General features: G+C 37.4%; 4 protein-coding genes across 4 annotated transcripts; 1 reads left to right on the forward strand and 3 right to left on the reverse strand.

Annotated features, from left to right (window-relative positions):
* The first annotated feature begins 852 nt into the window (after positions 1–852).
* On the forward strand, positions 853–1942 carry LOC129946680 (2-aminoethanethiol dioxygenase). Its single transcript, XM_056056940.1, has one exon. It carries the CDS (start codon positions 1062–1064, stop codon positions 1815–1817), a length of 756 nt encoding a protein of 251 aa, XP_055912915.1. The 5' UTR covers positions 853–1061; the 3' UTR covers positions 1818–1942.
* A 193-nt stretch (positions 1943–2135) lies between these two features.
* LOC129946679 (lariat debranching enzyme) lies at positions 2136–3975 on the reverse strand. Its single transcript, XM_056056938.1, has 2 exons — positions 3623–3975; positions 2136–3555 (listed from the first exon to the last, which is right to left on the reverse strand). Exons 1-2 carry the CDS (start codon positions 3817–3819, stop codon positions 2235–2237), a joined length of 1518 nt encoding a protein of 505 aa, XP_055912913.1. The 5' UTR covers positions 3820–3975; the 3' UTR covers positions 2136–2234.
* A 14235-nt stretch (positions 3976–18210) lies between these two features.
* On the reverse strand, positions 18211–19837 carry LOC129946986 (mitochondrial 2-oxoglutarate/malate carrier protein-like). The gene is made up of 2 exons (XM_056057371.1): positions 19504–19837; positions 18211–19447 (listed from the first exon to the last, which is right to left on the reverse strand). Exon 2 carries the CDS (start codon positions 19423–19425, stop codon positions 18457–18459), a length of 969 nt encoding a protein of 322 aa, XP_055913346.1. The 5' UTR covers positions 19426–19447; positions 19504–19837; the 3' UTR covers positions 18211–18456.
* Positions 19838–20957: 1120 nt separating this feature from the next.
* LOC129946000 (mitochondrial 2-oxoglutarate/malate carrier protein-like) lies at positions 20958–22294 on the reverse strand. Its single transcript, XM_056056004.1, has 2 exons — positions 22118–22294; positions 20958–22061 (listed from the first exon to the last, which is right to left on the reverse strand). Exon 2 carries the CDS (start codon positions 22037–22039, stop codon positions 21071–21073), a length of 969 nt encoding a protein of 322 aa, XP_055911979.1. The 5' UTR covers positions 22040–22061; positions 22118–22294; the 3' UTR covers positions 20958–21070.
* Between the last annotated feature and the right edge of the window lie 1901 nt (positions 22295–24195).

Raw genomic sequence — 24195 nt, forward strand, 5'->3', positions numbered from 1 at the left:
CTAGTACATACTTCCTCGTGAAGTGAACGTTCGCCAGTGGAGAAAGTTAACTTTTGACATTGCTCACTGGTACACACTTGTGAGTACACGTTGTGAACATTTGACTTCAGCTTCACCAACAGTTCCCGTACATTTTGCACGTGAATTGCCCGTGAACGAAAACTCTCCACTTTGTTCTCCACTCAGCTTCACGAGCAAGTTCACGGGTGAACCAAAAACTGAAATTTGTATGGGTTCATGAGATGGTTCACAAGTATAGCCTAGTACATACTTCCTCGTGAAGTGAACGTTCGCCAGTGGAGAAAGTGAACTTTTGACATTGCTCACTGGTACACACTTGTGAGTACACGTTGTGAACATGAACAAACCAAATGTCAAAGCTTCACCAACAGTTCCCGTACATTTTGCACGTGAATAGCCCGTGAACGAAAACTCTCCACTTTGTTCTCCACTCAGCTTCACGAGCAAGTTCACGGGTGAACCAAAAACTGAAATTTGTATGGGTTCACGAGATGGTTCACAAGTATGTACTAGGCTTATGTACTAGGCTTTAGGTGGCGCATTCGGGGATCGAACCCAAGACCTCTCGCATGACATCCCAAAACCCTACCTATCATACCACGGGTACTACAACCGATATAAATTACTTGTATAAATGAAAATCGAAAATTGGCTAAAAATCAAAAGTTCTTATAAAAAAACAAATTGATTTATTTTTGATTGAAAGTAAAATTATAAACTGAACTGCAATACCGACAATTTGTCTCCATTTAACACAACGGCCAACTATTCAAAATACACCCTACGTTCCGGCATCAATTTTGACATTTCTAATTTAAAGCTGTCAATTCAGACACAACCGAAAACCAAAAGAAAAGTCAACTAAGCTACACAAAAAATACAAAGTCCAAAATAAGATCATCTTTTACTACCGTAATAAAATTCGCAAAAGAAAAGAAAAAAACAAAAATTGTAAACAAATCAATTTTACAATAAATTCCATTCTGTTCTTTTTAATTGTTTAAAACATAAGAACAACAATAATAAACTACACATGAAACATGACATCGCTCTTCACCAAAATTCTACGACAAGCCTTTAAAACCTTCGACAAATCCAACACTGCCTCATTGAGTGCTAATCTCAAGATTCTTTATCAATTAACCGAACAATTGACTTATCGTGACATCAACATAAGCCCCGAAATATTCACCCATGCCAATAGTGCCGAAAAAGCTCCTTGCACTTACATACATGTCTTTCAAAGTGCCGAAGTCTCAATGAGTGTCTTCATTCTGAAGGCCAACTACACAATGCCCCTCCATGATCATCCAATGATGAATGGCATCCTGAAGGGAATCTATGGCAATTTACTGATAAAAAGTTACACTGCCAAGGTCAACAATGCGGAGAGCGAGAGGAAAAGTAATAATCTGCTGTATGACAAACTAGCCACCAAAATAGAAGTCAGCGCAGAAGAACCGAGGCTGGTGACTCCTGAGTCAGAGTGTGCAGTGCTCACTCCAATCGAAAGGAATTTCCACGAGATCACTGCTGTCGGTGATGTTGCGGCGTTCTTTGATATCCTAAGCCCACCCTACGACACAGATATTCCAATTTATGGTCGAAGGAAATGCCATTTCTATCATCGCGTGAGCATTGATGATGGGGAACGAATCATGCTCCACAGAATGATTCCAGACCCCGTGGACTACTATTGTGATACCGCTGAAGCCCCAGAAGCTGTCGTCGAAAGCCAAAATACATATCTTGAAGTGTATGGCCTTAGTGGCAGTCCTGGCAGCTCTAGTCCTTGAAGATTCTACATTTAAGCTATTTATATATATATAATATTGATGATGTGTTGGAGGAAAAACAGAAGAGATAACGGTAAATGAGGAATGTATTTTTTAGTAATTTAAAAATTATTTATTTAAACAAATGAAAATCCTTAGAAGATTCATATTCCTATGTAGAAATAACTCGTATTAAGTTTGAATAAAGTTATTTGCGTCTGTAATCTGTTTTGGGATCCTTCTTTTTTTTTAAATCTATTCAATTTAGTGAGCATTTCAAAACACTAATTCCAATGCTAACTTAACGATGATTCAAAAAAGCCAGAAAAAAAAAATTGATTTGTTTTGTAAAATAAAAAAAACCAAAAAGTTTATTGAAAGTCTAAGAAACATGTCGCTTCTATTTACAACACTACACACTTTTTGCCTGTTGCAGCATTACAGCTCCTCTTCGTCCTCTTCTGTCTTGTAAATGTCCTCGTTTCTTCGCTTGAACTTCTTCATCGGTGGCTTGGCGTTTAGATTGGGGATTTCTTCTATGACTGGGACACACTGGTCGTCTGTCAGTGATATAAATGCTGGGCTGATGTCGGTCATTTCCTCACTGTCTCGTTGTTCAGCTGTCAGGCTTGCCTCTGCCGGCAAGTCGCCGACCGGTTTCGGCAGGCACAGATTGCTCTTGCGCTTCAGTGGGCTTATTGTGTCGCAGGAGGAGTTCATATCGGCATTAGACTGATCGAATTGACCCGAGTCATTCAAGTCACTGCCATCGAGGGTGCTGGAGTGGCTCAGTTCGTGGCCGCCAACAATCATGGCCATCGAGAGGGGATCATCGATTCCCAGATTGTCGCAAAACTGAAGACTCTGTGGGTTGATCTGGGATTTGGGCTGCTGGGGATTTGTGTTGATGTCGTTGGGATTGAAGGCCTCCACTGTGCGGCAGAAGTTCTCTGGGATCTTGAGGTCATAGCCGAGTTTCTTGTGGACGTGTTCCTTCTCCTCGTCGGTGGGTGTGAAAATATAGCGCTCGGAGCCGTTGGGTCCGGGCATGTAGTGATGGGAGCTCTTGACAGAGATCAGGTGGTTCGTGAGGAAGAGAATGGTCAGCCATTCTAGGTCGTACTCCAGCTTGATTTCCCCGTCGTCAGTGTGTTCAACAGAGTCAATATCCAGCACCTGAAGAAAGCGACGCTTAGGCAGACATTTGTCCAGTGCCAAGAACTTCGTCACACGGCCGGTTTCTTCGTGCGGGACGAGAGCGGCGAATTTGCAGTGCAAATGGGCGGCAAACCACAGAGAAGGCTGCAGAATGTTCAGCAGATCCTCACAGGGACGACTTCCTAGGCGCTCCGTTTCGATTTCATCCTTGAAATGCGGTTTAAACCGAACCAGCTGGGCCTTGTTGCCATAATTGTAGATTCCCTTCGGCCAGTCGTGGGACATGCAGATGTCTATGGTCCCTGATAGTTGTTTCAGTCTGAAGACGTCGAGCTGGCGCACATGATAGACACTCTTTTTGGTGGCCTCTGAGTACGGCGAGAATTCATGGCGGCCTCGGAAGAAGTCGTGACTCTTGTAAATCCCCGAAAGACCAGCTATCCGGATGCCATTGACCTTCACAACTCCAGCGTAGCCCATGTAATAGATGTTGGGCGCAACCCATCCACCGTAGGGTAGTTCTTGCAGATAGTTAGATGCTTCGTGGTTTCCACCAATGAAGATAGTTAAAACTGGCGCAATTTTTTCTCCACTATAATACCTTTAGGCAAAAAGAGAAAAGTTCATATTTTACATATATACTAGAAATGAATTTGATGGCAACTTACTTATAGAAAGTACAAATGTCCATGTACTTTTTTGGAACTGCCATGGTCTCGAGGTCTTCGAGATTTCTTGTTGATTGGAAATCACCACAACACAACAACAAATCGATTTTAATCTTTTCCGCCTTTTGTATACTCTCGATGGTATCGTAGATCTTTTCCAACTCACCGTGAGCACAACCTTCCACAGCGATTTTCATTTTAATATTCTTATATGTTTGTACTTAAAATAAACGTGATTACTTATTTATTTAAGAATTTATTAAAATTAAACGAAAATGTTGTTTATTCTTTATTTAGTTATTGAATGCTGATTAGTTAATACAAAAGAATGGCGGTGGAAAGCAAGTTTTATAAAAAACAATTTTATGTTGACAGAAAGAATGACAAGAAATGGAGGAATATAAGATTAGTTTTTAATTGCAAAAAAGTGATGCCAGGTCGACATTCAGTGATGGTAATGCAGTTTAGATAGTGATGAGTTTGAAAACCAAACCTGATTACACGTCGAAATGGTAACTATTTTGTCTATGTTTGTGTTGATTAGCTTGTGTTGTGGATACACTTAGTAAAATCTTATAATCTGTCTGCGTTTAAAGTGGAATGACGAGTATCTGGATAATGCATAATGAAGAAAAGTAGAGGGAGGCAGATAGATATCGAAACCCGAAAGTAGGAAGGAATACAGATGTGGTTACATTTTTTTACTTCCTATAAAATCCTATAACTATTTGACAGAACAGTGTCATTGCAAGCCTTCACAATTCATGTGTGATTTAATATATAAAAACCTACAGAAACTAAACAATAGTACGAAAATCGGAAAATAATGTCACAGAACAAAAAATTATTACGTTAAAATAAAAAAAAGGTAATATGTAGCTATAATGATGAACACGTTCGTCTACACTTAAGGCATTTTTTGAATTTCCTATAACGCACAAATGCATATATATTCGATTGTGTACTTTTTCTGTATCTCCTTTTGCAGAAATAAAATGCAGATGCATGTAAATCAACCATTGAGGCGTCGGAAAATGGCCTTAAAACAAAATACAATTATGAAAGGAAAATAAGAAACTAAATACTGCAGATTTTGAATTAGTTTGTCAATTTACATTTCAGAAATGTCCGTATTCTCAGAAATGTAAGCAATATTTCTAATACAATTTTCTTGTTTCACCTGTCAAAACTCTAAGAAGAGAATGTCCGTCCATGATTCGGTTCCTTAAGTTATTTATAGCACATTTAAAAGAAAGAAAAAGCAATTCGAATCTAATTTTATTACTAAGTAACACTGAATAATGACTTCTAGGGTGTGATAAGTAATTGCAATGTTTTTGACAGTCAAATTCGATATCTCTGAACTGCGAAGGGTGATTCAATTCATTTTAATGCGATTGACCAACTTCCGATTAGAATTATCAATGTTCATTATTACAATGGTAAGTTTAAAGTGATTTTTAAAATATGTCTAAATAAAAGTACCAAATAGCCTGAATTGTGATAATACTTCAAGTTTTATTGATTTTTTGACGGTCAAAAGAATGTTCTTTTGTAACAGAAATAAAAGTAAGAAAATGTTGCAGTCGTATGAGTAAACGTCTGATAGCTATCACATTTTTGTTGTGACAGCTTTTTAGCTACTAAGCTAAAAATCATCTCTTTTGACTGTCATTTATCAAAAATCACCTTAACCAATTTCTCCAGCACTGTTAATCTGTCTAAAAAATTTCTCACAAATCTATTTTTTTCAAAAACATTGGCCAAGATTATTTTGATGCATAACAAATCGAGCAAAATTTGGTTATGACCATAAGGAGTATTTTTAACATATAAGAAAACATATTTTTTTGGAAATTCAATTTTATTAATTCAATCTTAAACCTATCTTAAAGCTAGACAAAAATTCATAAAACTAGTCTTATTAACCATAACTTACAACTAACTTACTGGTCCGAAACGGATACTCAAAGTTAAACTATAACACTTAAAAGTAATGCCTTTCGGCCCTAATATCTATTTTACTTCAATTTAAATTGTATTTATTTTTGTATTTATTAGAAAATTTGAAAAAAATCCTTTTTTATTTTTATTTAAAACTACTTAAAATAAGGTTCTTAATAAAAAACTTAAAGCTAACTTAAACCACCTATCGTACCTATAAACTACTTTAAACTAAACAACCACAGCAGCAAATCTGTCTTTTTTTCTTTTTTTATTATTATCTTTTTTATTCCATGTTTTTTTAATATTTTTTTTTGTTTTGTATTTGTTTTTGTGCCACCATGGCTATTCTACTTAAAACTAAACCCTAAAACTATAAAACAAGTATGTAAGCCGGCCGAGGCTTAAAACCCCATTCGGACTACCCACTTTTAAGTGTCGATTGAAGCCACCAAAACTGGTTATCTTGCTTCACCCTATTAGTTCGGTAACGTTCCGACACAGCCCTACTGAACCGAAGGAGATCTGCTCCGCCTTGTGCCATGATGACATCCCGATTGTACAGGAATCGCCTATCCACGGTTCGTTGTCTGACATGGTAGATTAATGGAACTGCCAATCTATCCTGTATCAAAAGGCATCTAACTAAAAAGAGGAATGCCTCTGGTGGAATGAAGCCGCTCAAGCGTGCACTTTCAAAATACTCGTCGTTTGAATAGAACATCCCGAAAATTAAATTGTTGGTCGTAGCTCTTGCAATGTGACCTCGAACGATTTTTATCACGAAATTGTCAATTCTGTTCACTAGAGCCCCGTTGTATAGGACCTCTTTGGAATAGTAATGCACGGCTGCTCGATGTTAGCCGGTACAGCGTCGTAAACACTGCCGCTCAATCACCCGAAACTTCTCCATCTGGGAAGGGGTAACGTTGAACCACACAGTGCAACCATAAACGATCATCGGCCGTATGAGGGCCATGTAGCAAATTACCTTCACTCTGGGGTCAAGCCGACTGCTGTAAAACAGCCGTTTCGTCTGAGCGAAGGCTCCTCTGGCCCTGGTCAGAGCAGCATTTATATGTCTGTCGAAATATAAATACTGATCTAACCAGATACCGAGGTACTTCACTACACTTTTGCTCGCTTATCGCTGCCCGTGAAGATCAACGATGACCATTGTGTGCCAATTCTTGGACGTATCCCTCGTGGTCCAGCCAACGGAGTCCGGAACAGAATTATCTCCGACTTCTGGACATTTTTCCAGTCGTCGCAATATCGCTGACTCTTGTTGAAATCACGCTGCAAGAGAATTCTAATAACCTCAACCTTTCGGGCCGTTCTGTACGCAATTAGATCGTCGGCGTACGCAATTGCCTTTGTAAGACTACCTATCAGATCGCTGCTGTAAATGCTAAAGAGAGTCGCCGAATTCACCGCTCCCTGTTGAAGACGATTTTTAATTGAGAATGTTGTGGTAGAAGTTATATTGCCACTTTCGACAACAAACTTTCTACCATTAAGCATATGCCGAGCCTGCTCAGGTTTAGGTAAAGACCCTCTAACCATACGGTGTCAAAGGCCTTTCCCATATTAACCAGATCAGCACCTGTACATTGTTGTTTTGATTTATTCCATTGGATATCAGAAACGAGTTTAGACGCAGCATAAATTGTGTCATTAGTAGGAATTATTTTGTTGTCCGCAGCCCACTTAGTCAGAGCCCTATTGATAATCTTTTCGAAAACTTTGCTGATACTCGGAAGAAGACTTATCGACCGAAGATTTGACGGATTGGAGTTGTCCTTTCCCTTTTTCGGGAGAGGATGAACCACAGCGGTCTTCCAATGCACTGGATAATATGCATTAATCAGTGAATTGTTGAAGAGTGTGGTGTAAATGTCAATTGCTTCCATCGCTTCCTGCTGACTTTTTATTTTTTATTGAATTGAAGATGAGTTGAAGCTCAACCTTCGTCAGTAATAAGGGACTTGGTCCCGTTTGCTCGGCGATTATGGCATTTGCCAAGGAATCGTCATTCAACCGCATGAAACCGCGGTTCTCAGATCGCTATTGTTTGATATCATTACGGAGGTAAAAGTGATTAAGTAGGACCTGGTTGGGGCGAATGCCCTTGTACACTGGAAAGCAGCTCCCACCGCCTCCACTTTTTCCTTCGGATCTTCAATTATATAAAAGTCATCGTCAAAGATGGCTTCTTTTGGATTTATTTGAGCTTTTCTCAGTACGTCTCTATTCTCTTCTGTTCTTTGGAGTTTCAGACTCGGAAGGTGATTTTCGTTCTTTTTCCTGAATATCTTGTTGATTTTAGGGAATATACTAGGGTCGAATTAACTGACCGGATCTTGCGGCCCCAGTACTTGTTAATTGATAGCCTGTAGTTCTCCTTAATCAACAGATTGACATTTTTTATTGACGACTTCAGTGACCTAACCTCCAAGTCATGTGGGTCTGTAAGTCTTCTGTATAAGTTTTTGAGTCTTGTCAGTAAGGCACTCTTGTGCCTTCGCAGTGCGTCAATAGTCGCGTTTCTGTAAGCGTGTATTTGGTCCCGTTCTTTGTAGTTTGGTATTGTCCGTTCCATCGTTCGTTTTATTGTAAGTCCATCTGTTGTAACTGTTGGTCAATTTCTGTATTTGTCAGGTTTCTGTTGTTTGATGGGGCTATGTCACTCGAACGAAGTTCTCTCGCTAGGGCGTTGGTGAACCGATACCAACGCATCTTACTGTTATTGTAAGAATGCGTTCAACGTATTCTTCCAACTCCATGCGTTCGTTCGGAATCTGCATTACAGCAGCCAATCCGCAGTAATCACTGTCGATAAGAAAACATAATAATCGACTGTATATTGTCTTTTTGATATATAAACTTTTGTAAGTTTGTTTAAGTTATAATGGGAAGGCTTCATGAGTTATAATTAAAAATCATCATTGCAAATTTTCTCGATTTTCAAACATTTTTGTTAGATTTTTTTCACTGTCCACGATCTATCTGCTTTCTCTAAACTGCGGTTACACTTTGTTTTATTTAAACATATGTGGTGATTATGATGCCGATTATAAAATATATAGTGAATAAAATGATGAACACAAAATTGCATTTATCTTTTGCAAAAAGCGTGAATTAAAAAAAATCTTTATCATGTCTAAGGAATCTTATTATTTTTAATCACTTAATTTTGTAATTTTGGGAAATTTTTAAAATGGGAAGGTTAATACACAACAATTCCTTGAACGTAATCTTTGACCAATGGAGGTGCCACCTTTTGATATTTTCTCCACTTTGATTCGGTGCAAAGTGCTTCATTCAATATTTTAAATAATTATTATTATTATTATTACTATCTTTATTTTTTCTTCACAAAAAAAATACAGTCTCATTTGCATTTTAAAGATTTACAAGCATGGCTATTAAGCCGTCTGCCGGTTATATATAAATTTTAAACATTGAGAGAGAAGTTATTTTTTAGCTGTTATATAATAAAAATTAACAATTTACAAAATAATTTAAGATTAAGGTACTGATTATGATTAAGTATGCCAGATTGAACGATTTATTTGATTTGAAAATAACAAATGTTACAGGCTTTCAGTTTAACAAAAACAAAAACTACTAACATATATCTTGGAATAAATATTAGTTTGGTATAGTTAAGCTTATTGGTAACTTTTTAGGTTTAATCATTGATATTTAGATACATACAAAAAAAAATGGAAGAGCAGTAAAAGACTTTCAATATCAACATTTAAACGTGCTTTAAGTTTAGCTAAAACAAAATTATATTAGAATGAACATTACATTAGAGGTCCACGAATGAATTTCTATACGCAACAGCTTCAGAGAAAAAACGGATAAGTAGTTTCCAACCACCCTCACCATTCAAAACTCCAAGACAGTCCTCAAACGAAAGGAAGCTCTTATTGAAGTAGAAACGCCGGATCTCTTGTAAGATCGGACATAACGCTAGTAAGTGGAAAACATTTTCAATTTGATTGAGGTTACATAATGTACAGTTAGGATTAATATCATTTCTGTGAGGTCTATAGTTAAGCTCAAGCATCTCCGTGCGAACCTTAAATATCAGACTTATCTCAACAAAAGTGAACTCGGTTCGAAAATAATTTGCTTCCCCCAAAGATAAATTAAGTTTACTATATAATGATCTAGATTCGGACTCCCTTGCCCGATTGAGAAATGTCTGAAAAATGTTGTCATCTATAACAGAAATACAATCGTAAAGTTCATTCTTCCACGAATCTAGATTATCCAAACAAATCGTCAAAGGAAAGTTATGTTCTGAGGCCAAATCACTCCAATCTTTAAAGGGTGTGTATCTGTAGTGTAACGCTGTTAGGAGAATCCTTTTCTGCAAATTGTTGTTAGATCTTTGCATGACTTTGATTATATAGTCTGCATTCGCTTTTAGATTCTTTACAAAAATTGGTGGTAGTCCCGACTCAACGTGTATGGCATAATTGGGGGTATTAGATGGGAGTCTAAAGATTCGCTTGAAGAAATATCTTTGGATAGTTTCTATTTCATCTAATTTCATGTAGCCATAAACTTCATTTCCATAGCAAAGGCAGCTTTTAACGGTTGAATCAAACACTTTAAATTTCGAAGCCGGATCTATATTTTTGTTATTGAAAAAATTTGACCACATACAGTTAATAGCTGCTTTTGCTGCAGTCAATTTATCTCTTATATGACTTCGAAAGTTCAGATTGTGTGTTATTGTGAAACCCAGATATTTGAAGTGCTTCACTACTTCTATATTTGAACCGCTCAAGTTCCAAGAACGGTCATTACGTGCACTGCGATTATGGTGTCTGAATATCATGATCTTAGACTTCGCAGTATTTATTTGAAGGTCCCACAAATCACAATATTGTTTTAACTTGTTAATTTGGAGTTGAAGCGTCACAGGATTATCAGTTAAAATAACAAGGTCATCCGCATAAAGGAGCACCTTGATAACTAGATCACCAAAAACAACACCACCTGGTATATTATATTCAATGTCATTTATAAAGAGCGAGAAAACCAAGGGACTCAAAATGCAACCCTGTGGCACACCTGTTTCTGACCTAAATTGTTTCGACGTGTTCATGCCATTTTTAACCACAGCTGTCGTATTTGAGAGAAGTTGCTCATAAATTTTTATAAATTTTGTTGATACACCGATACATGAAAGTTTAAATAATAATGAGCTTCGGTTGATGGTATCGAAGGCTGCTTTAAAATCAACGAAAAATGCATAAAGATTTGTTTTCTTCTCTATAAAGCGTCTAGCAACACTAGTAAGAGTAAAGATTTGGTCCACTGTGGAGAGATTAGCACGAAACCCAGCTTGGAAACAGCTTATTTTATTATTTCTTTCAGCCCAACTAGCAAGTCTTAAGTAAAGAATTTGAGTGAACAGCTTCCGCAGTGAACTAAGGACAGAAATTCCCCTGTAGTTTTCAGGAAGGTTTGGGTCACCCTTTTTAAAAATTGCAGAGATGGATGAAGACCGGAAAGAATTTGGGATATCTTCTTTATCAAAAATTCTGTTAAACAAAACTAAAATATGTTCAAGAAATTGTGAGCTGGCATTTTTGTAAAACTCAGCCGGGATGCCATCTAAACCCGGAGCTTTGCTGTCTTTCATTTTATTTAATGCAATAAGCAGTTCATGCATGGAGAATGGAGCATCTAACTCTTCAATGTGAATGAACGGTAACGCAAAGCTTATAGATATTTGATTTGGATCCGCCAGTAGAAGTGTTTCAAAATACGATGCCATTTGATCGGCACTAATGCAAATAACAGGCGACTTATTGCGCCCACTTAAAATACGCACATTAGCCCAAAACACTCTAGGATCTCTGCTCTGTACAAGATTTAATGCAGAGTTGTTGAGAAAAAGCTGTTTTTTACGGCTGCATAGATTTTTAAAAGCTTTATTTGACTCCAAATACAAGGATTTGAAAGCCAAATTATTCGTTTTTCTAAAAAGTTTCAAAAACTTGAAAGATTTTTCTCTACTTCTCCTACATTCCTCGTCATACCAACTAGATTTAAAAACGCTTCCTCTACTATTTGAATAGGTAACTGCTGACTCTCTAATAGTTCGCAATATCAAATCTGTTGCTTCGTCAATTGTGTTTGTAGCCTGATTTGTTATATTAATTGAATGCTGGTTTAAGTTTCTCTTATAAATATCTGATTTATTACTAATCCAACGTAGTCTGTTGCAACCATTTACATTTCGACGTCGGATATTGGTTTCTTGGGTTTTGAACTCACACGACACACAAATGGGAAGGTGAGTTGAATAATTAGCCAGAAAAACCTCGAAATCTTTCACAATGTCAAGCCAATCCCCTTTGACTAAGCAGTAATCGATTACAGAGTAACCTTGATTGGAAATAAACGTAAAATTTCCAGCACTATCACTTATGGAGGTCCCATTCAAGATAAAAAACCCAAAATCCTCAATCAAATCCATCAGGCATTTTCCATTTAAATTTGTACATTCATCTAAAGATCCCCTTTTGAATGAAAACTTGTCCACGTTTATAAAAGGAGAGTTTTGGAAATCCCCTATCCGACTGTTTAAATCTCCAATTATTAAAATGTTGTCATTATTTTGGTTTAGTAGAAAGTCTTGCAAATTTTCAAAGTCACTTTTCCAATTACTGAAATTCAGGTACAAAGGAACTATTAGATAGTGTTTCGCGTCAATGACACATTCTATTATAATACGGTTTTCGCTAATTTTGAAATTAATATGTTTGTTTAAAAAGTTGTTTTTTATACCGCATAGAACACCACCGCTAGCTCTACCAAGTCTATTATTTCTAATAGCTGGCAACCATCGAAGATTGAAACCTTCAAAATACTTAAGATATTGTAACTCTTTACCCTCTTCCACAAATGTTTCCAATAATATAAATATGTCATAGCTTAAAACTAATTTAAAAAAATCTGGCATTAATAATTTGTTTTTAAGTCCAGTGACATTATAGCAAAAAATATTTAAATTAAACAAATTAAAACTAGTTTCATGGCAGACGGCAACTCTATCATACGTTGAATGATGATGTTGGCTCGACCTCGGACCCGAACCATGTTCATTGTTCCTAAAGTGGCTCACAGATGGCTCTTGCAACGCAATGGCGTTATTTTTATGAACTCTGACGTTTATGTTGTCAAAAAAGCACATTGACTCCTCACCAAAAGTTGTTTTGATAAATGACAGTTCATCACTTGTCGTTATTTTCAACCCTCGTAATATTTTAAATAATAATGTTAGAAAGATATATGTATCTTCTCTTCTATATATATAAAACTGAAATCAAAAGAGAAAATCTTTGTTACGGTTTGGCTTCAAAACTTCTTATCCAATTGTTACCACCCTAAAGGTACGACATCCCTGACATTATGAATGACAGCAACCTCAAGTACCAACCCTGGATGGAGATTGTCATTCTGAAGTGACATATATTCTGGCGGGATAATATCACAGACACATTCCATTTTTGCATTCTCATCCAGCAAGTTCATTCAATTATATTCATTAAAAAAGCAATTCTATTTTCCATTTTATGTATTACATAATATTATATTTAAGTTTATGTTCTTAATAAATATTCAATTAATTCTACGACTTATTAACTGTCTTTATTACAAGCACATAACATAACACTAATTGTTAAGCATTTTTTTTTTAAATAAGAGAGGATATCACGGAATAAAGCAGGCATGAATAAAGTCCAATAATATTAGTCAATAATTTGTTATCTTTGCATATAAATTCCAAATATCACTGACTCACTGATCTCACGTTTCGCTAGGAAATATGAATACCAAGTGTAACCATGATAATCTTTTGTCATATATAAAATTTGAATGATTTATGGAAGAAACACAAAGAAAATATGGCATCTGACATATTGCAACAATACAGGCATATTAACTTCTAAAAATATCAGGAAAAATGATATCAGACTTTAATATGGAATCTCCTACACGGATTAAAGAACGGGACAGACAATTTCTTCTGTACAAAAGTTCTTGGTCAATCTATTGCTTGCAAAATTTAGAATGCAAGAAAAAATTGCATTCCATCCATTTTGTAGTATCTCGAAACAAAGCTCACTAGCTAAAGTGCTTAAAGAAACGACTTAATTGTGTGGGACGAATCGACTATGGTAAATAAAGGTACACCTAAAGCTCTGGATCGTACACTTAGAGATTTAAGAGCTGATGAAGGTCCAATGGGAGATGTTGTGATACTATTCGCCGGTGATTTTTGGCAAACATTTCCAGTTGTGCCAAGAGGTATATACAAAAAGTGATGAAATAAATGCTTTCCTAAAATCGTCGTTTCTTTGGGCTTTTAAGATTGACCACAAACATCCGCGTACAATGTTAACTGGAATCATTTATTTTAGAACTGTGGCATTAATGCTATGTGCTACAAATTCTGCTGTGTTCTCTTTAACTTTTTTTTATGAGACCACAACATTGCGAAAACCGCGCAATATTTCTAAATCTCCTCCATGGTTTGACTCTTGCTTAAAAAACTTAAAAAATAGAAGAAACAAGGCCTGTATTAAATATCATATAAAACAAAAGCTGATAGTGACTTGGTAATATACAATAAGCTTAGAAATATGTTTATTGACTATCGAGATATTCTTTATAATGACTTTATTTTAAATACTGAAACCGACATAAAAAACAACCCAAACAACTTTTGGAGCTATGTTAATAGTAAGAGAAATATTGACGGGTATCCAAACTACATGTTTTTCAACAACGAACTTATTCATGACTCTGAAAAAATTGCAAATTTTTTCAAAGATGCTTTCATTTCAGACGCCTGAGTCATTGGCCCTCTCACAAAATTTCCCTCATTTGAATTCAATTAGTCTTTGGATCTCTGAAGATGAAATCGTTCGCAAAGCTTCAGAACTTGACTTTTGTTATAGCCCTGGTCCAGATGGTGTACCTTCTTATAAATGTACATTTGGGTGGTGATAATAATGCAGCATAATTTTCAAGAACTCTTTTGGATATAGGAAATGGAAATATTTTTAATAATGATGGTGAGGTACTAATAGAACCAACATTTGCAACTAGCGTCTCTGGACAAGACGAATTAATAGCTAATGTTTACCCGCAAGTTGCCCAAATTTCAGAGAAAACGGATGATTGGTTACGCGAGCGATCGATTTTAGCACCTAAAAAGGATTCTGTTACAAGCATAAATAATTAAATTCTTTCAATGTTTCAGGCCCACCAACAAACTTATCTTTCTATTGATAATACATATGACTGATCAAGATAATGCCACTGATATTCCAATTGAATTTTCGAATTCTTTGAATGCATTAGGACTTCCTCTGCATAAACTGGACTTGTAAATTGGGGCTCCAATAATACTTATGAGGAATTTCACACCGAAATTATGCAATGGTAGGTATAAGATTACGGATAGTAACTATGCAGAGGAACGGGATTGAAGCTAAAATTCATTCCGGCTCAGTCCAAGGTCAAGTCATTTTCATTCCCAGGATACCGATGATTACTAACAAATACCCTTTTGAATTTAAACGAGTACAATTTCTTATAAAGCTTTTTATTGCTATGTGTATCAATAAGGCACAAGGACAGACTGCTGGCTTTGACAACACAAATCTCTGTTTTACCCATACAAATTTTTGCCAAAAAACTTACATAAGTTGAACAGTTCCAAAAATACAAATTATAAGTAAATGAGATAGAAAAAAATAGAAAGAAATATAGAAAATTGGAAATAATGCGTGCACACCCTAAAAACCAATAAGTTTTGAATAATAAGAAAAGAGGAGAAAGAAATATTAATCTGTATATTTGACAGTACGTCTGAATTTGAGTTAAAGGATCAAATTTTAACTTTTAAATACATCAGTATGGATAATACTACAGGTTTTGCCATTGTTTCCAAATCGCTCTTCTCATCTTACAAGGCGTATACAGACAACCAAAAGCCAATGTAATTTTTCGTTCTCCTGTGGTCCAATTTAAACGATCCAATAATGAGTCAAACTGCGCCAACTACAAAGGCATCAGTCTCCTTAACATTGCATATAAGATCCTCTCTGCCGTAACGTCTGAAGCCGTTCGTCAACAACCTGATAGGTCCTTATTAGTATGGTTTCAGACCAGGAAAGTCGACTATCGACCAAATATTCACACTACGGCTGATCTTGGAAAAAAAACAGGAGCTTCAAATCGATACCCACCATCTCTTTATCGATTTTAAACCGCGTATGACAGGAAGAGCTCTACAGAGCAATGTCTAGTTTTAGCATTCCTCTCAAACTTATCCATTTGTGTGACGATGGAGAATGCGCGCTGCTCTTTCAGGGTCGGAAAAGATCTTACCGATGCATTTGATGTCAAAAAAGGTTTTAGACAAGGCGATGCACTGTCATGCGACTTCTTCAACATCATTCTGGAAAGAATTGTGCAAAACTCAAGCGTCTACACTAGAGGCATAATCTTCCAAAGGTCCATCCAATTACTCGGATACACTGATGATATTGACATAAATGGAAGATCAAAGCGTGATGCCCGTGGAGCGTTTTTAAACATTACGAAGGAAGCGAAGAAGATGGGTTTAGTGCTCAATTAGGGCAAGACCAAGTATATGCTGTCATCAAAAAAGAACACTGAACAACGACGTCTTGGACAAAATGTCACCATGTACAGCTATAACTTTGAGGTAGTTAAGGACTTTGTCTACCTAGGCACCGCCATTAACACAGACAACGACACCAGCGCTGAAATCAAACGAAGAATAACTCTTGCAAATCGTTGCTTCTTTGGACTTAGAAGGCAATTGAGAAGTAAAGTCCTCTCTCGAGCATCTAAAATCACCATCTATAAGACACTCATCATCCCGGTTCTCATTTATGGCGCTGAGGCCTGGACCCTGTCAAAGAAAGATAAGATCGTCTCGTCCCGTACGCATAGATGGAGAATGGATTAGAAGATATAACGACGAACTGTACGAGCTATATAGCAACACTGACCTAGTTAGCAGAATTAAAGTCCAACGGACTATATGGCTGGGTCATGTAGAGCGAATGGACATCAACGCTCCAGCCCCCGGAAGGCCTTCGAATCCAATCCCGAGGGACGGCGCAGTAGAGGAAGACCGCGACTCAGGTGGCGCACTCAGGTGTGTGAAGAACTCAACCAACTTGGCGTGCGAAAATGGAGACAGCTAGCTAGGGACCGCGCTGGCTGGAGACGCATGTTGGTTGAGGCCCAGGTCCGCCCGGACTGTAGCGCCACCTTAAGTAATCAAGTAAGTAATAAAGGGTCAATGGTGAGCACCTACTTTAGTTAAAATCGTAGATCTACTGACAAAATTTCAGGCTAAACTTGAAGTTAACTTATTAGATTTAAAAAATAAAAGCTCGCAAATTTCTGATTTAATGACCATCGTTTTACAAATACAAAATTGTTTTCTAAGTTTTAGTTTTGTTTTCAATTGATCTTCTTTAAAATTAAAAAGTTATGATGGTATTTATTCACATATTTCTTTTCGTACATTGCATTACAAAAATTCCAAGGTGCATATCTTTTGTTAAATTACAATCAATTGAATTTGCTTTCGATTGTTTTGTAAAAAAGAATTAAAAAACAAATACTTGGGTAATTGAACTGAAAAACATGACCTCTCAAAGCCTTAAATATTTATGCAATGAAGCACACACTGCACAGACAAAACACAATCGATCGTTTTTCAATGTGCAATGTTAACACTTTAAAATCGTGCTCTATTTTGTTTACTTGTTTTTGTTTGCATAAATACCTAGCACATGAAAACATTTCTCACAAAAGAAAGTCAAGAGTTTGATAAAATTTCTTATGCTGATATAAATCGTAAAGATAATCTCTTCCGCCAACACCCAAAAACATAAACCTAGTCTATGATCCTTATGTCTATATCAAAATCCAATCAACACGCGTATGATCAGCTAATCATTAAAAATAGATCCAACTCTCGTGTTTTCAACGAAAAATTAAATTCATCTCTTAAAATTAGCTTGAGGACTTATTTTTAAATTAAAATTAGAAAATGCAAATGCAGAACTCGGAAGTCGCCAAAAATTCCCCATCTGCATCGAAAATCTAAGAAGAAAAACTCAAAAATAAGATGAAAATTCAAGGTCGCACTCAAAAAGTGTGACAAAAGTATTTACGGAAAAAATACAGAATCTTTTTGTGTACATGAACAAACAAAAAAAAACTTTTAATTACAACGCAAACATTAATTAACATAACACTATCAACGCGTTTGAATAGAAGCTTTTGTTTTATTGTTTAACATTGATCTAAATTTAGCTCGCCTGACGACGAAACGCATAATTGTAAACAAAGTTCTTGGCCAATTGAAAAACAAAATACAATTCAATTTGTATACAAACTCGAGGAGTTCAAAGTGACTACAGAGGAGCTATTGACTGCTCTCTTATCATACAAGGAATAAAAGAAAGTATTAGAAAAACCTTATCGTGTTGATTAGCCTCTGCTGAGACGACGTCATCAGACTGCAGATAACGATGAAAAAAACCATAAGCATATTTAACATAACAATTTTATATATATATAATTTATTTTGGTAACATTTACACACTTCGAAACGTATTGCTTGTGAAAATCTACAAATATAATTCGTTTGGATTGGGAAAACAAAAAAAGGTTGTATATCATAATTCATAACTTATAATTCTACTCTACGATTATTTTATTCGTTTCATTTGGAATTATATTCAACATCTAAATGCAATATTATTGTCGTCTCTCCGTCGTTGGTACACTTTGCACCTTTAAAGGCCCGATCCGCCACTTGTTCCGAGAACGTGCTTAAAATATAATTTATTTAGGTTCTCCAAAAAGATGAATGTGAAGACTGTGTGTGGCCCCAGACGGCAGTAGTATGGTGTGAAGCCCTTCCACAAGGCGAGAATACCTTCTTGGCGGGCGATTCTTCCCAGAACATCGATTGCTCCTTTGTATTCGGGTTTTCCGTCTATATATTTCATGTTCTGGATCCGGGTCTTGGCTATGTCCACGGGCATAGATGCAATTGTCGTTATCAATCCCGACAGCATTGCCGCCACGAAATGCAACTGAAGACCTTCCTTCATTTCGAAATTTTTGATGAACATGCTCTTGGCCTGTGAATAAGATGCCAACTGGGCCATATTGACGATCATTGCTCTGCCCATTGTCGGCACACAACCACGCCAAAGAGTTGCGACGCCCTCTTCTTTCACAATTCGTGACAGGGCATTGGCTACATTTGTATAGTTTCGTCGTTGCTCCACAGGCAATCGGCCATCGGCTGTCATCCGGATCAGAGCTACTTCGGCTGGGGTTCCAATGAAGGCACCACAGGCACCAGCAACCACTCCCATGGCCATGCGAGCTAGCAGAAGTGGTTCTGCGTTGAATTTGACCTTGTAGAAATCGTTCAAATATGTGTACACTCCGAGGCGGCCGGTTGTGTAAGTAGCTTGCCTGAGAAGCCCAGCTCCGAGTCCTTTGTAAACGGCCAGAGGTCCTTCATTGGTAATTACCTTTGTCAGACAATCAATTGAGTTCTTGTATTCCTTGGCAGCTCCTCCAACGCCCGAGATTTGCATTCTCGTCTTAACAAGGTCAAGGGGTTGAACTATACATGTTGCCCCCATTCCAGCTGATCCGCCTAAAACAAATTTCATTACAAGGGGGATTTGTTGAGCAGCGGGAGCTGGAGCAGCAGCGGGAGCGGGAGCTGCGCTAGGTTTCGACATTCTCTAAGATATTGCACTTGTTCTAGAAAATAGTTGACTTCAATGACTTTGAAAAGGAGGCTGATTAAATATACTCACTGGATATAGTATAAGTAAAAATAAGACGATAGATCAGCTGTCTGTCTGTCACCCTCGTTTCGTTATATCTTTTTACTATAAATTTGATGTTTCAAAGACAATTTATTTGTGCTCCGTAGACTACTTAGTAGCTTATTGTTTCATGCTAATATTTAATCGAAGTAAATTGCTATATTGCTTGGTTGTTAATTTGATTGGTCATTCTAGATCAAGTCTGTAGTTAGTTTAAATGGGAACAACGACTGCGGTGTGGACCCTAGTTTCGGGGATATTGGTTCTGTCTTCTGTGACTTGGTAGGTACTGTGGGATGTGAGACTTTTCCCACCCAAATTACCATTTGCCAACAGGTTTCAGTTCTGTCAGAAAATAGATAGAGAGATGACAGAGAAAGTTTTTGGTGAGCTTTTATGGTGTGTGTGCGTTTCGGGCTTTAGAAATCGAAAGCTTGTTTGAAGAGTGCTTTTGAAGAAATTATTTTTATAAAGTAACGGGTGTGTTTTTAGAAGTGTGGTTTTAAATCTGCTAATACTTTTGTTGGGGTTTATCTTTTTAACAGATGTCACTTGATTTATTCTTGGGCTAATTTGCCATTTAATAATGAACTGACTTACTTTTTCCAATTGCATAAATTTATTATCGAAATAATGGTTTGGTTTGCGCGACATGCCATGTAGCCAATGGAACAATCAATATATTGAAGGAATCTTTTGGTGAACACATTACAGCGTCGTGGACCTGTAGCGTTACCCCCAATACCATTTATTGTTTTATAAACCGCTGGACTAGTTTTATTTTTGTCAGGGTTATGTGAAGTCTATTGTTCACGCAGATAAGTCGTTGACGTCTTGGAAGAGAATATTTGGCTCGTTTTTGCTGACAAACGCCCCCAATTGATGCAAAAAGTTGATGTTAATTCCTTCAAGCCTGCCGAGGTGCTGGATACTTATCCGAAATCATTCATGAAATGTAATAGTAAAACATACAATTAAATTATCTATATGCATTTTGTTTCTTCTTGAAAATCGCACGTAAAAAACACCCTTTAAATGCAGACATTAGCACAAGTAGTACGCAAAATAAGCACACAATAGAAAATTAACGGAAATATAATATTTAAGCCGTCTTTCAAGCAGTCAGATATGCTGCATAGGAACTAGTGTAATAAGTTCTGACGAGCGCGAATATATTTCTGTCCGCTTGGTTTATTTTCTATGAAATGCAATCAACGGAACAGGCGTGCGCTTCAAGGCTCTTGAGCTTATTTTCTGTAGACTTGAACATTGACCAGAGACAATGGTTCTTGTAAATATTGGAAACATTTAAAGGCTGGAAATCTAGGTAAGCTTCTAAACTGGTAAAATTCACAAAGACGCTTCGAAACGTATTGCACGTGAAAATCTACAAATATAATTCGTTTGGATTGGGAAAACAAAAAAAGGTTGTATATCATAATTCATAATTTATAATTCTACTGTACAATTATTTTATTCGTCTTATTTAAAATTATATTCATCATCTAAATGCAATATTATTTTCGTCTCTCCGTCGTTGGTACACTTTGCACCTTTAAAGGCCCGATCCGCCACTTGTTCCGAGAACGTGCTTAAAATATAATTTATTTAGGTTCTCCAAAAAGATGAATGTGAAGACTGTGTGTGGCCCCAGACGGCAGTAGTATGGTGTGAAGCCCTTCCACAAGGCGAGAATACCTTCTTGGCGGGCGATTCTTCCCAGAACATCGATTGCTCCTTTGTATTCGGGTTTTCCGTCGATATATTTCATGTTCTGGATCCGGGTCTTGGCTATGTCCATGGGCATAGATGCAATTGTCGTTATCAATCCCGACAGCATTGCCGCCAAGAAATGCAACCGAAGACCTTCCTTCATTTCGAAATTTTTGATGAACATGCTCTTGGCCTGTGAATAAGATGTCAACTGGGCCATATTGACGATCATTGCTCTGCCCATTGTCGGCACACAACCACGCCAAAGAGTTGCAACGCCCTCTTCTTTGACAATTCGTGACAAGGCATTGGCTACATTTGTATAGTTTCGTCGTTGCTCCACAGGCAATCGGCCATCGGCTGTCATCCGGATCAGAGCTACTTCGGCTGGGGTTCCAATGAAGGCACCACAGGCACCAGCAACCACTCCCATGGCCATGCGAGCTAGTAGAAGTGGTTCTCCGTTGAATTTGACCTTGTAGAAATCGTTCAAATATGTGTACACTCCGAGCCGGCCGGTGGTGTAAGTTGCTTGCCTGAGAAGCCCAGCTCCGAGTCCTTTGTAAACGGCCAGAGGTCCCTCATTGGTAATTACCTTTGTCAGACAATCAATTGAGTTCTTGTATTCCTTGGCAGCTCCTCCAACGCCCGAGATTTGCATTCTCGTCTTAACAAGGTCAAGAGGTTGAACTATACATGCTGCCGCCATTCCAGCTGATCCGCCTAAAACAAATTTCATTCCAAGGGGGATTTGTTGAGCAGCGGGAGCTGGAGCAGCAGCGGGAGCGGGAGCTGCGCTAGGTTTCGACATTGTCTAAGGTATTGCACTTATTCTAGAAAAGAGTTGACTTCAATGACTTTAAAATGGAGGCTGATTAAATATACTCACTGGATATAGTGTAAGTAAAAAGAAGACGATAGAACTGTCTGTCTGTCTGTCACCCTCGTTTCGTTATATCTTTTTACTATAAATTTGATGTTTCAAAAACAATTGATTGGTGCTCCGTAGACTACTTAATAGCTTATTGTTTCATGCTAATATTTAATCGAAGTAAATTGCTATATTGCTTTGTTGTTAATTTGATTGGTCATTCTATATCAAGTCTGTAGTTAGTTTAACCCTGCAGTCGTCGCGCGGATTACTATTGTAATCCACTCATACAAAATGGAGTATTCCTAAGAAACTAGTAGTGGGAATTTTTCATCTCTTTTAGTATTTACAGTTAAATAGTTAGAACAGTTAGTTAAATTAACTTAATATAACATGTAATTACATTTTAAGCCAAAATAAATTTGAAAAAATTAAAGCATTTTGGTTTTATTTATTTAAAATGGATTACATATGTAATCCACGCGACGACTGGTGTCCCATTTTGGTGCGTGACGAATGCTGGGTTTAATGGGAACAACGACTGCGGTGTGGACCCTAGACTTGGTTCTGTCTTCTGTGACTTGGTAGGTACTGTGGGATGTGAGACTTTTCCCACCCAAATTACCATTTGCCAACAGGTTTCAGTTCTGTCAGAAAATAGATAGAGACTCACTCGTCAACACTAGAGGCACTATCTTTCAAAAGTCTGTCCAATTACTGGCATATGCTGATGACATTGACATAATCGGAAGAAGTCAGCGTGATGTCAATGGGGCTTTTGTGAGTATTGAGGCAGAGGCGGCAAAAATGGGTTTAACGGTTAATGAGGGCAGAACAAAGTACATGCTGTCGTCTAGAAAGGACATACAACACCGACGTCTTGATCAGAACGTCACCATCGACAGACGTAACTTTGAGGTAGTCAAGGACTTCGTCTACCTAGGCTCCGCTGTAAACGCAGAAAACAACACCAGCGCTGAGATCGAACGCAGAATAACTCTTTCTAATCGCTGTTTCTTTGGACTAAGAAATGTCCTCTCTCGAGGGACCAAAGTGTCGCTATATAAGACGCTCATCATCCCCGTCCTGCTATACGGTGCAAAAGCATGGACTATGAAAAAAACCGGATGAAAGTACCTTGGGTCGCTTCGAGAGAAAAGTTCTTCCTGTGATCTACGGTCCCGTATGCATCGACGAGCTGTACGGGCTGTTCAGCGAAGTAGACTTAGCCAGAAGGGTAAAAGTCCAACGACTAAGATGGCTGCGTCACGTAGAGCTCATGGAAACCAATGCTCCGGCCCGGAAAGTCTTCGAATCCACACCAATAGGACATAAACGTTATTGAATTCCCGAAGAACCAGTTCAATAAGTGGGACTTTTCGGAATGCAATAACATTGTATTGCATTATTTTACAACTGTGTATTTATTTATTTGAAGCCTCATTTTTTGCAGTCTGCATTCGTTTAATTAATTTACAAAAGATTGTAGTCTTACAAGCCTGGTGAATAATAACTACATGTACAAAATGGAGGACCTTTATTATTTTGTTCTTAGACTTTTCATTTAGGCTTGAATATTTTAGATAGTTTTTAAATAGGTTCCAGGTTTTCACTCTTTCTGCGTAATCTTTCTCCATTAAACATTCGGACCCTCAGCGTAACCATGATATACATTGCAGTTGCCTACAATAGAAATTGGTGAAAAGGATTTTTGGAGTTCGGTCCCTCGTGGTGTGGTGAGACATAAGTAAAGCATCACAATGATATGTAGGATTGGGGAGAGTTGATGTAGTTTAGTTTTGTGGTTGATTTCTGAATCATCCTTCTTAGGTGAATTTCTCGAAAAAGTATTCCTTTTTTTGCCTAGACTTGGCCATTCGTAGAGGATGTGAAATATATCCTGTTCAAAATTTCGAAACTCAGCAAGTGACAAGGTTGACTATCGGTTGCTTGAAATGATCCATTTTTCTGCTTAAGTAAAAAAAATCAATGCTATCGTTTTGACTCGGATGAAGTAAAAATCAACTTTTGAACTATTCGCCTGCATTTCCATTATTGTCATTATGTCCTTAAGAAATTTGTCTCCCCAGTTAATT

Source organism: Eupeodes corollae, chromosome 2 (genome assembly GCF_945859685.1).
Source record: "Eupeodes corollae chromosome 2, idEupCoro1.1, whole genome shotgun sequence".
Lineage (NCBI taxonomy): Eukaryota > Metazoa > Arthropoda > Insecta > Diptera > Syrphidae > Eupeodes > Eupeodes corollae.

Bases quoted from the DNA above. Each gene is read 5' to 3' on its own strand.
- LOC129946680 (XM_056056940.1), top strand. From the start codon at position 1,062: ATGACATCGCTCTTCACCAAAATTCTACGACAAGCCTTTAAAACCTTC.
- LOC129946679 (XM_056056938.1), bottom strand. From the start codon at position 3,819: ATGAAAATCGCTGTGGAAGGTTGTGCTCACGGTGAGTTGGAAAAGATC. The intron at 3,556-3,622 runs GTAAGTTGCCAT...TTTTGCCTAAAG, and splicing joins GACATTTGTACTTTCTATAA to GTATTATAGTGGAGAAAAAA.
- LOC129946986 (XM_056057371.1), bottom strand. From the start codon at position 19,425: ATGTCGAAACCTAGCGCAGCTCCCGCTCCCGCTGCTGCTCCAGCTCCC.
- LOC129946000 (XM_056056004.1), bottom strand. From the start codon at position 22,039: ATGTCGAAACCTAGCGCAGCTCCCGCTCCCGCTGCTGCTCCAGCTCCC.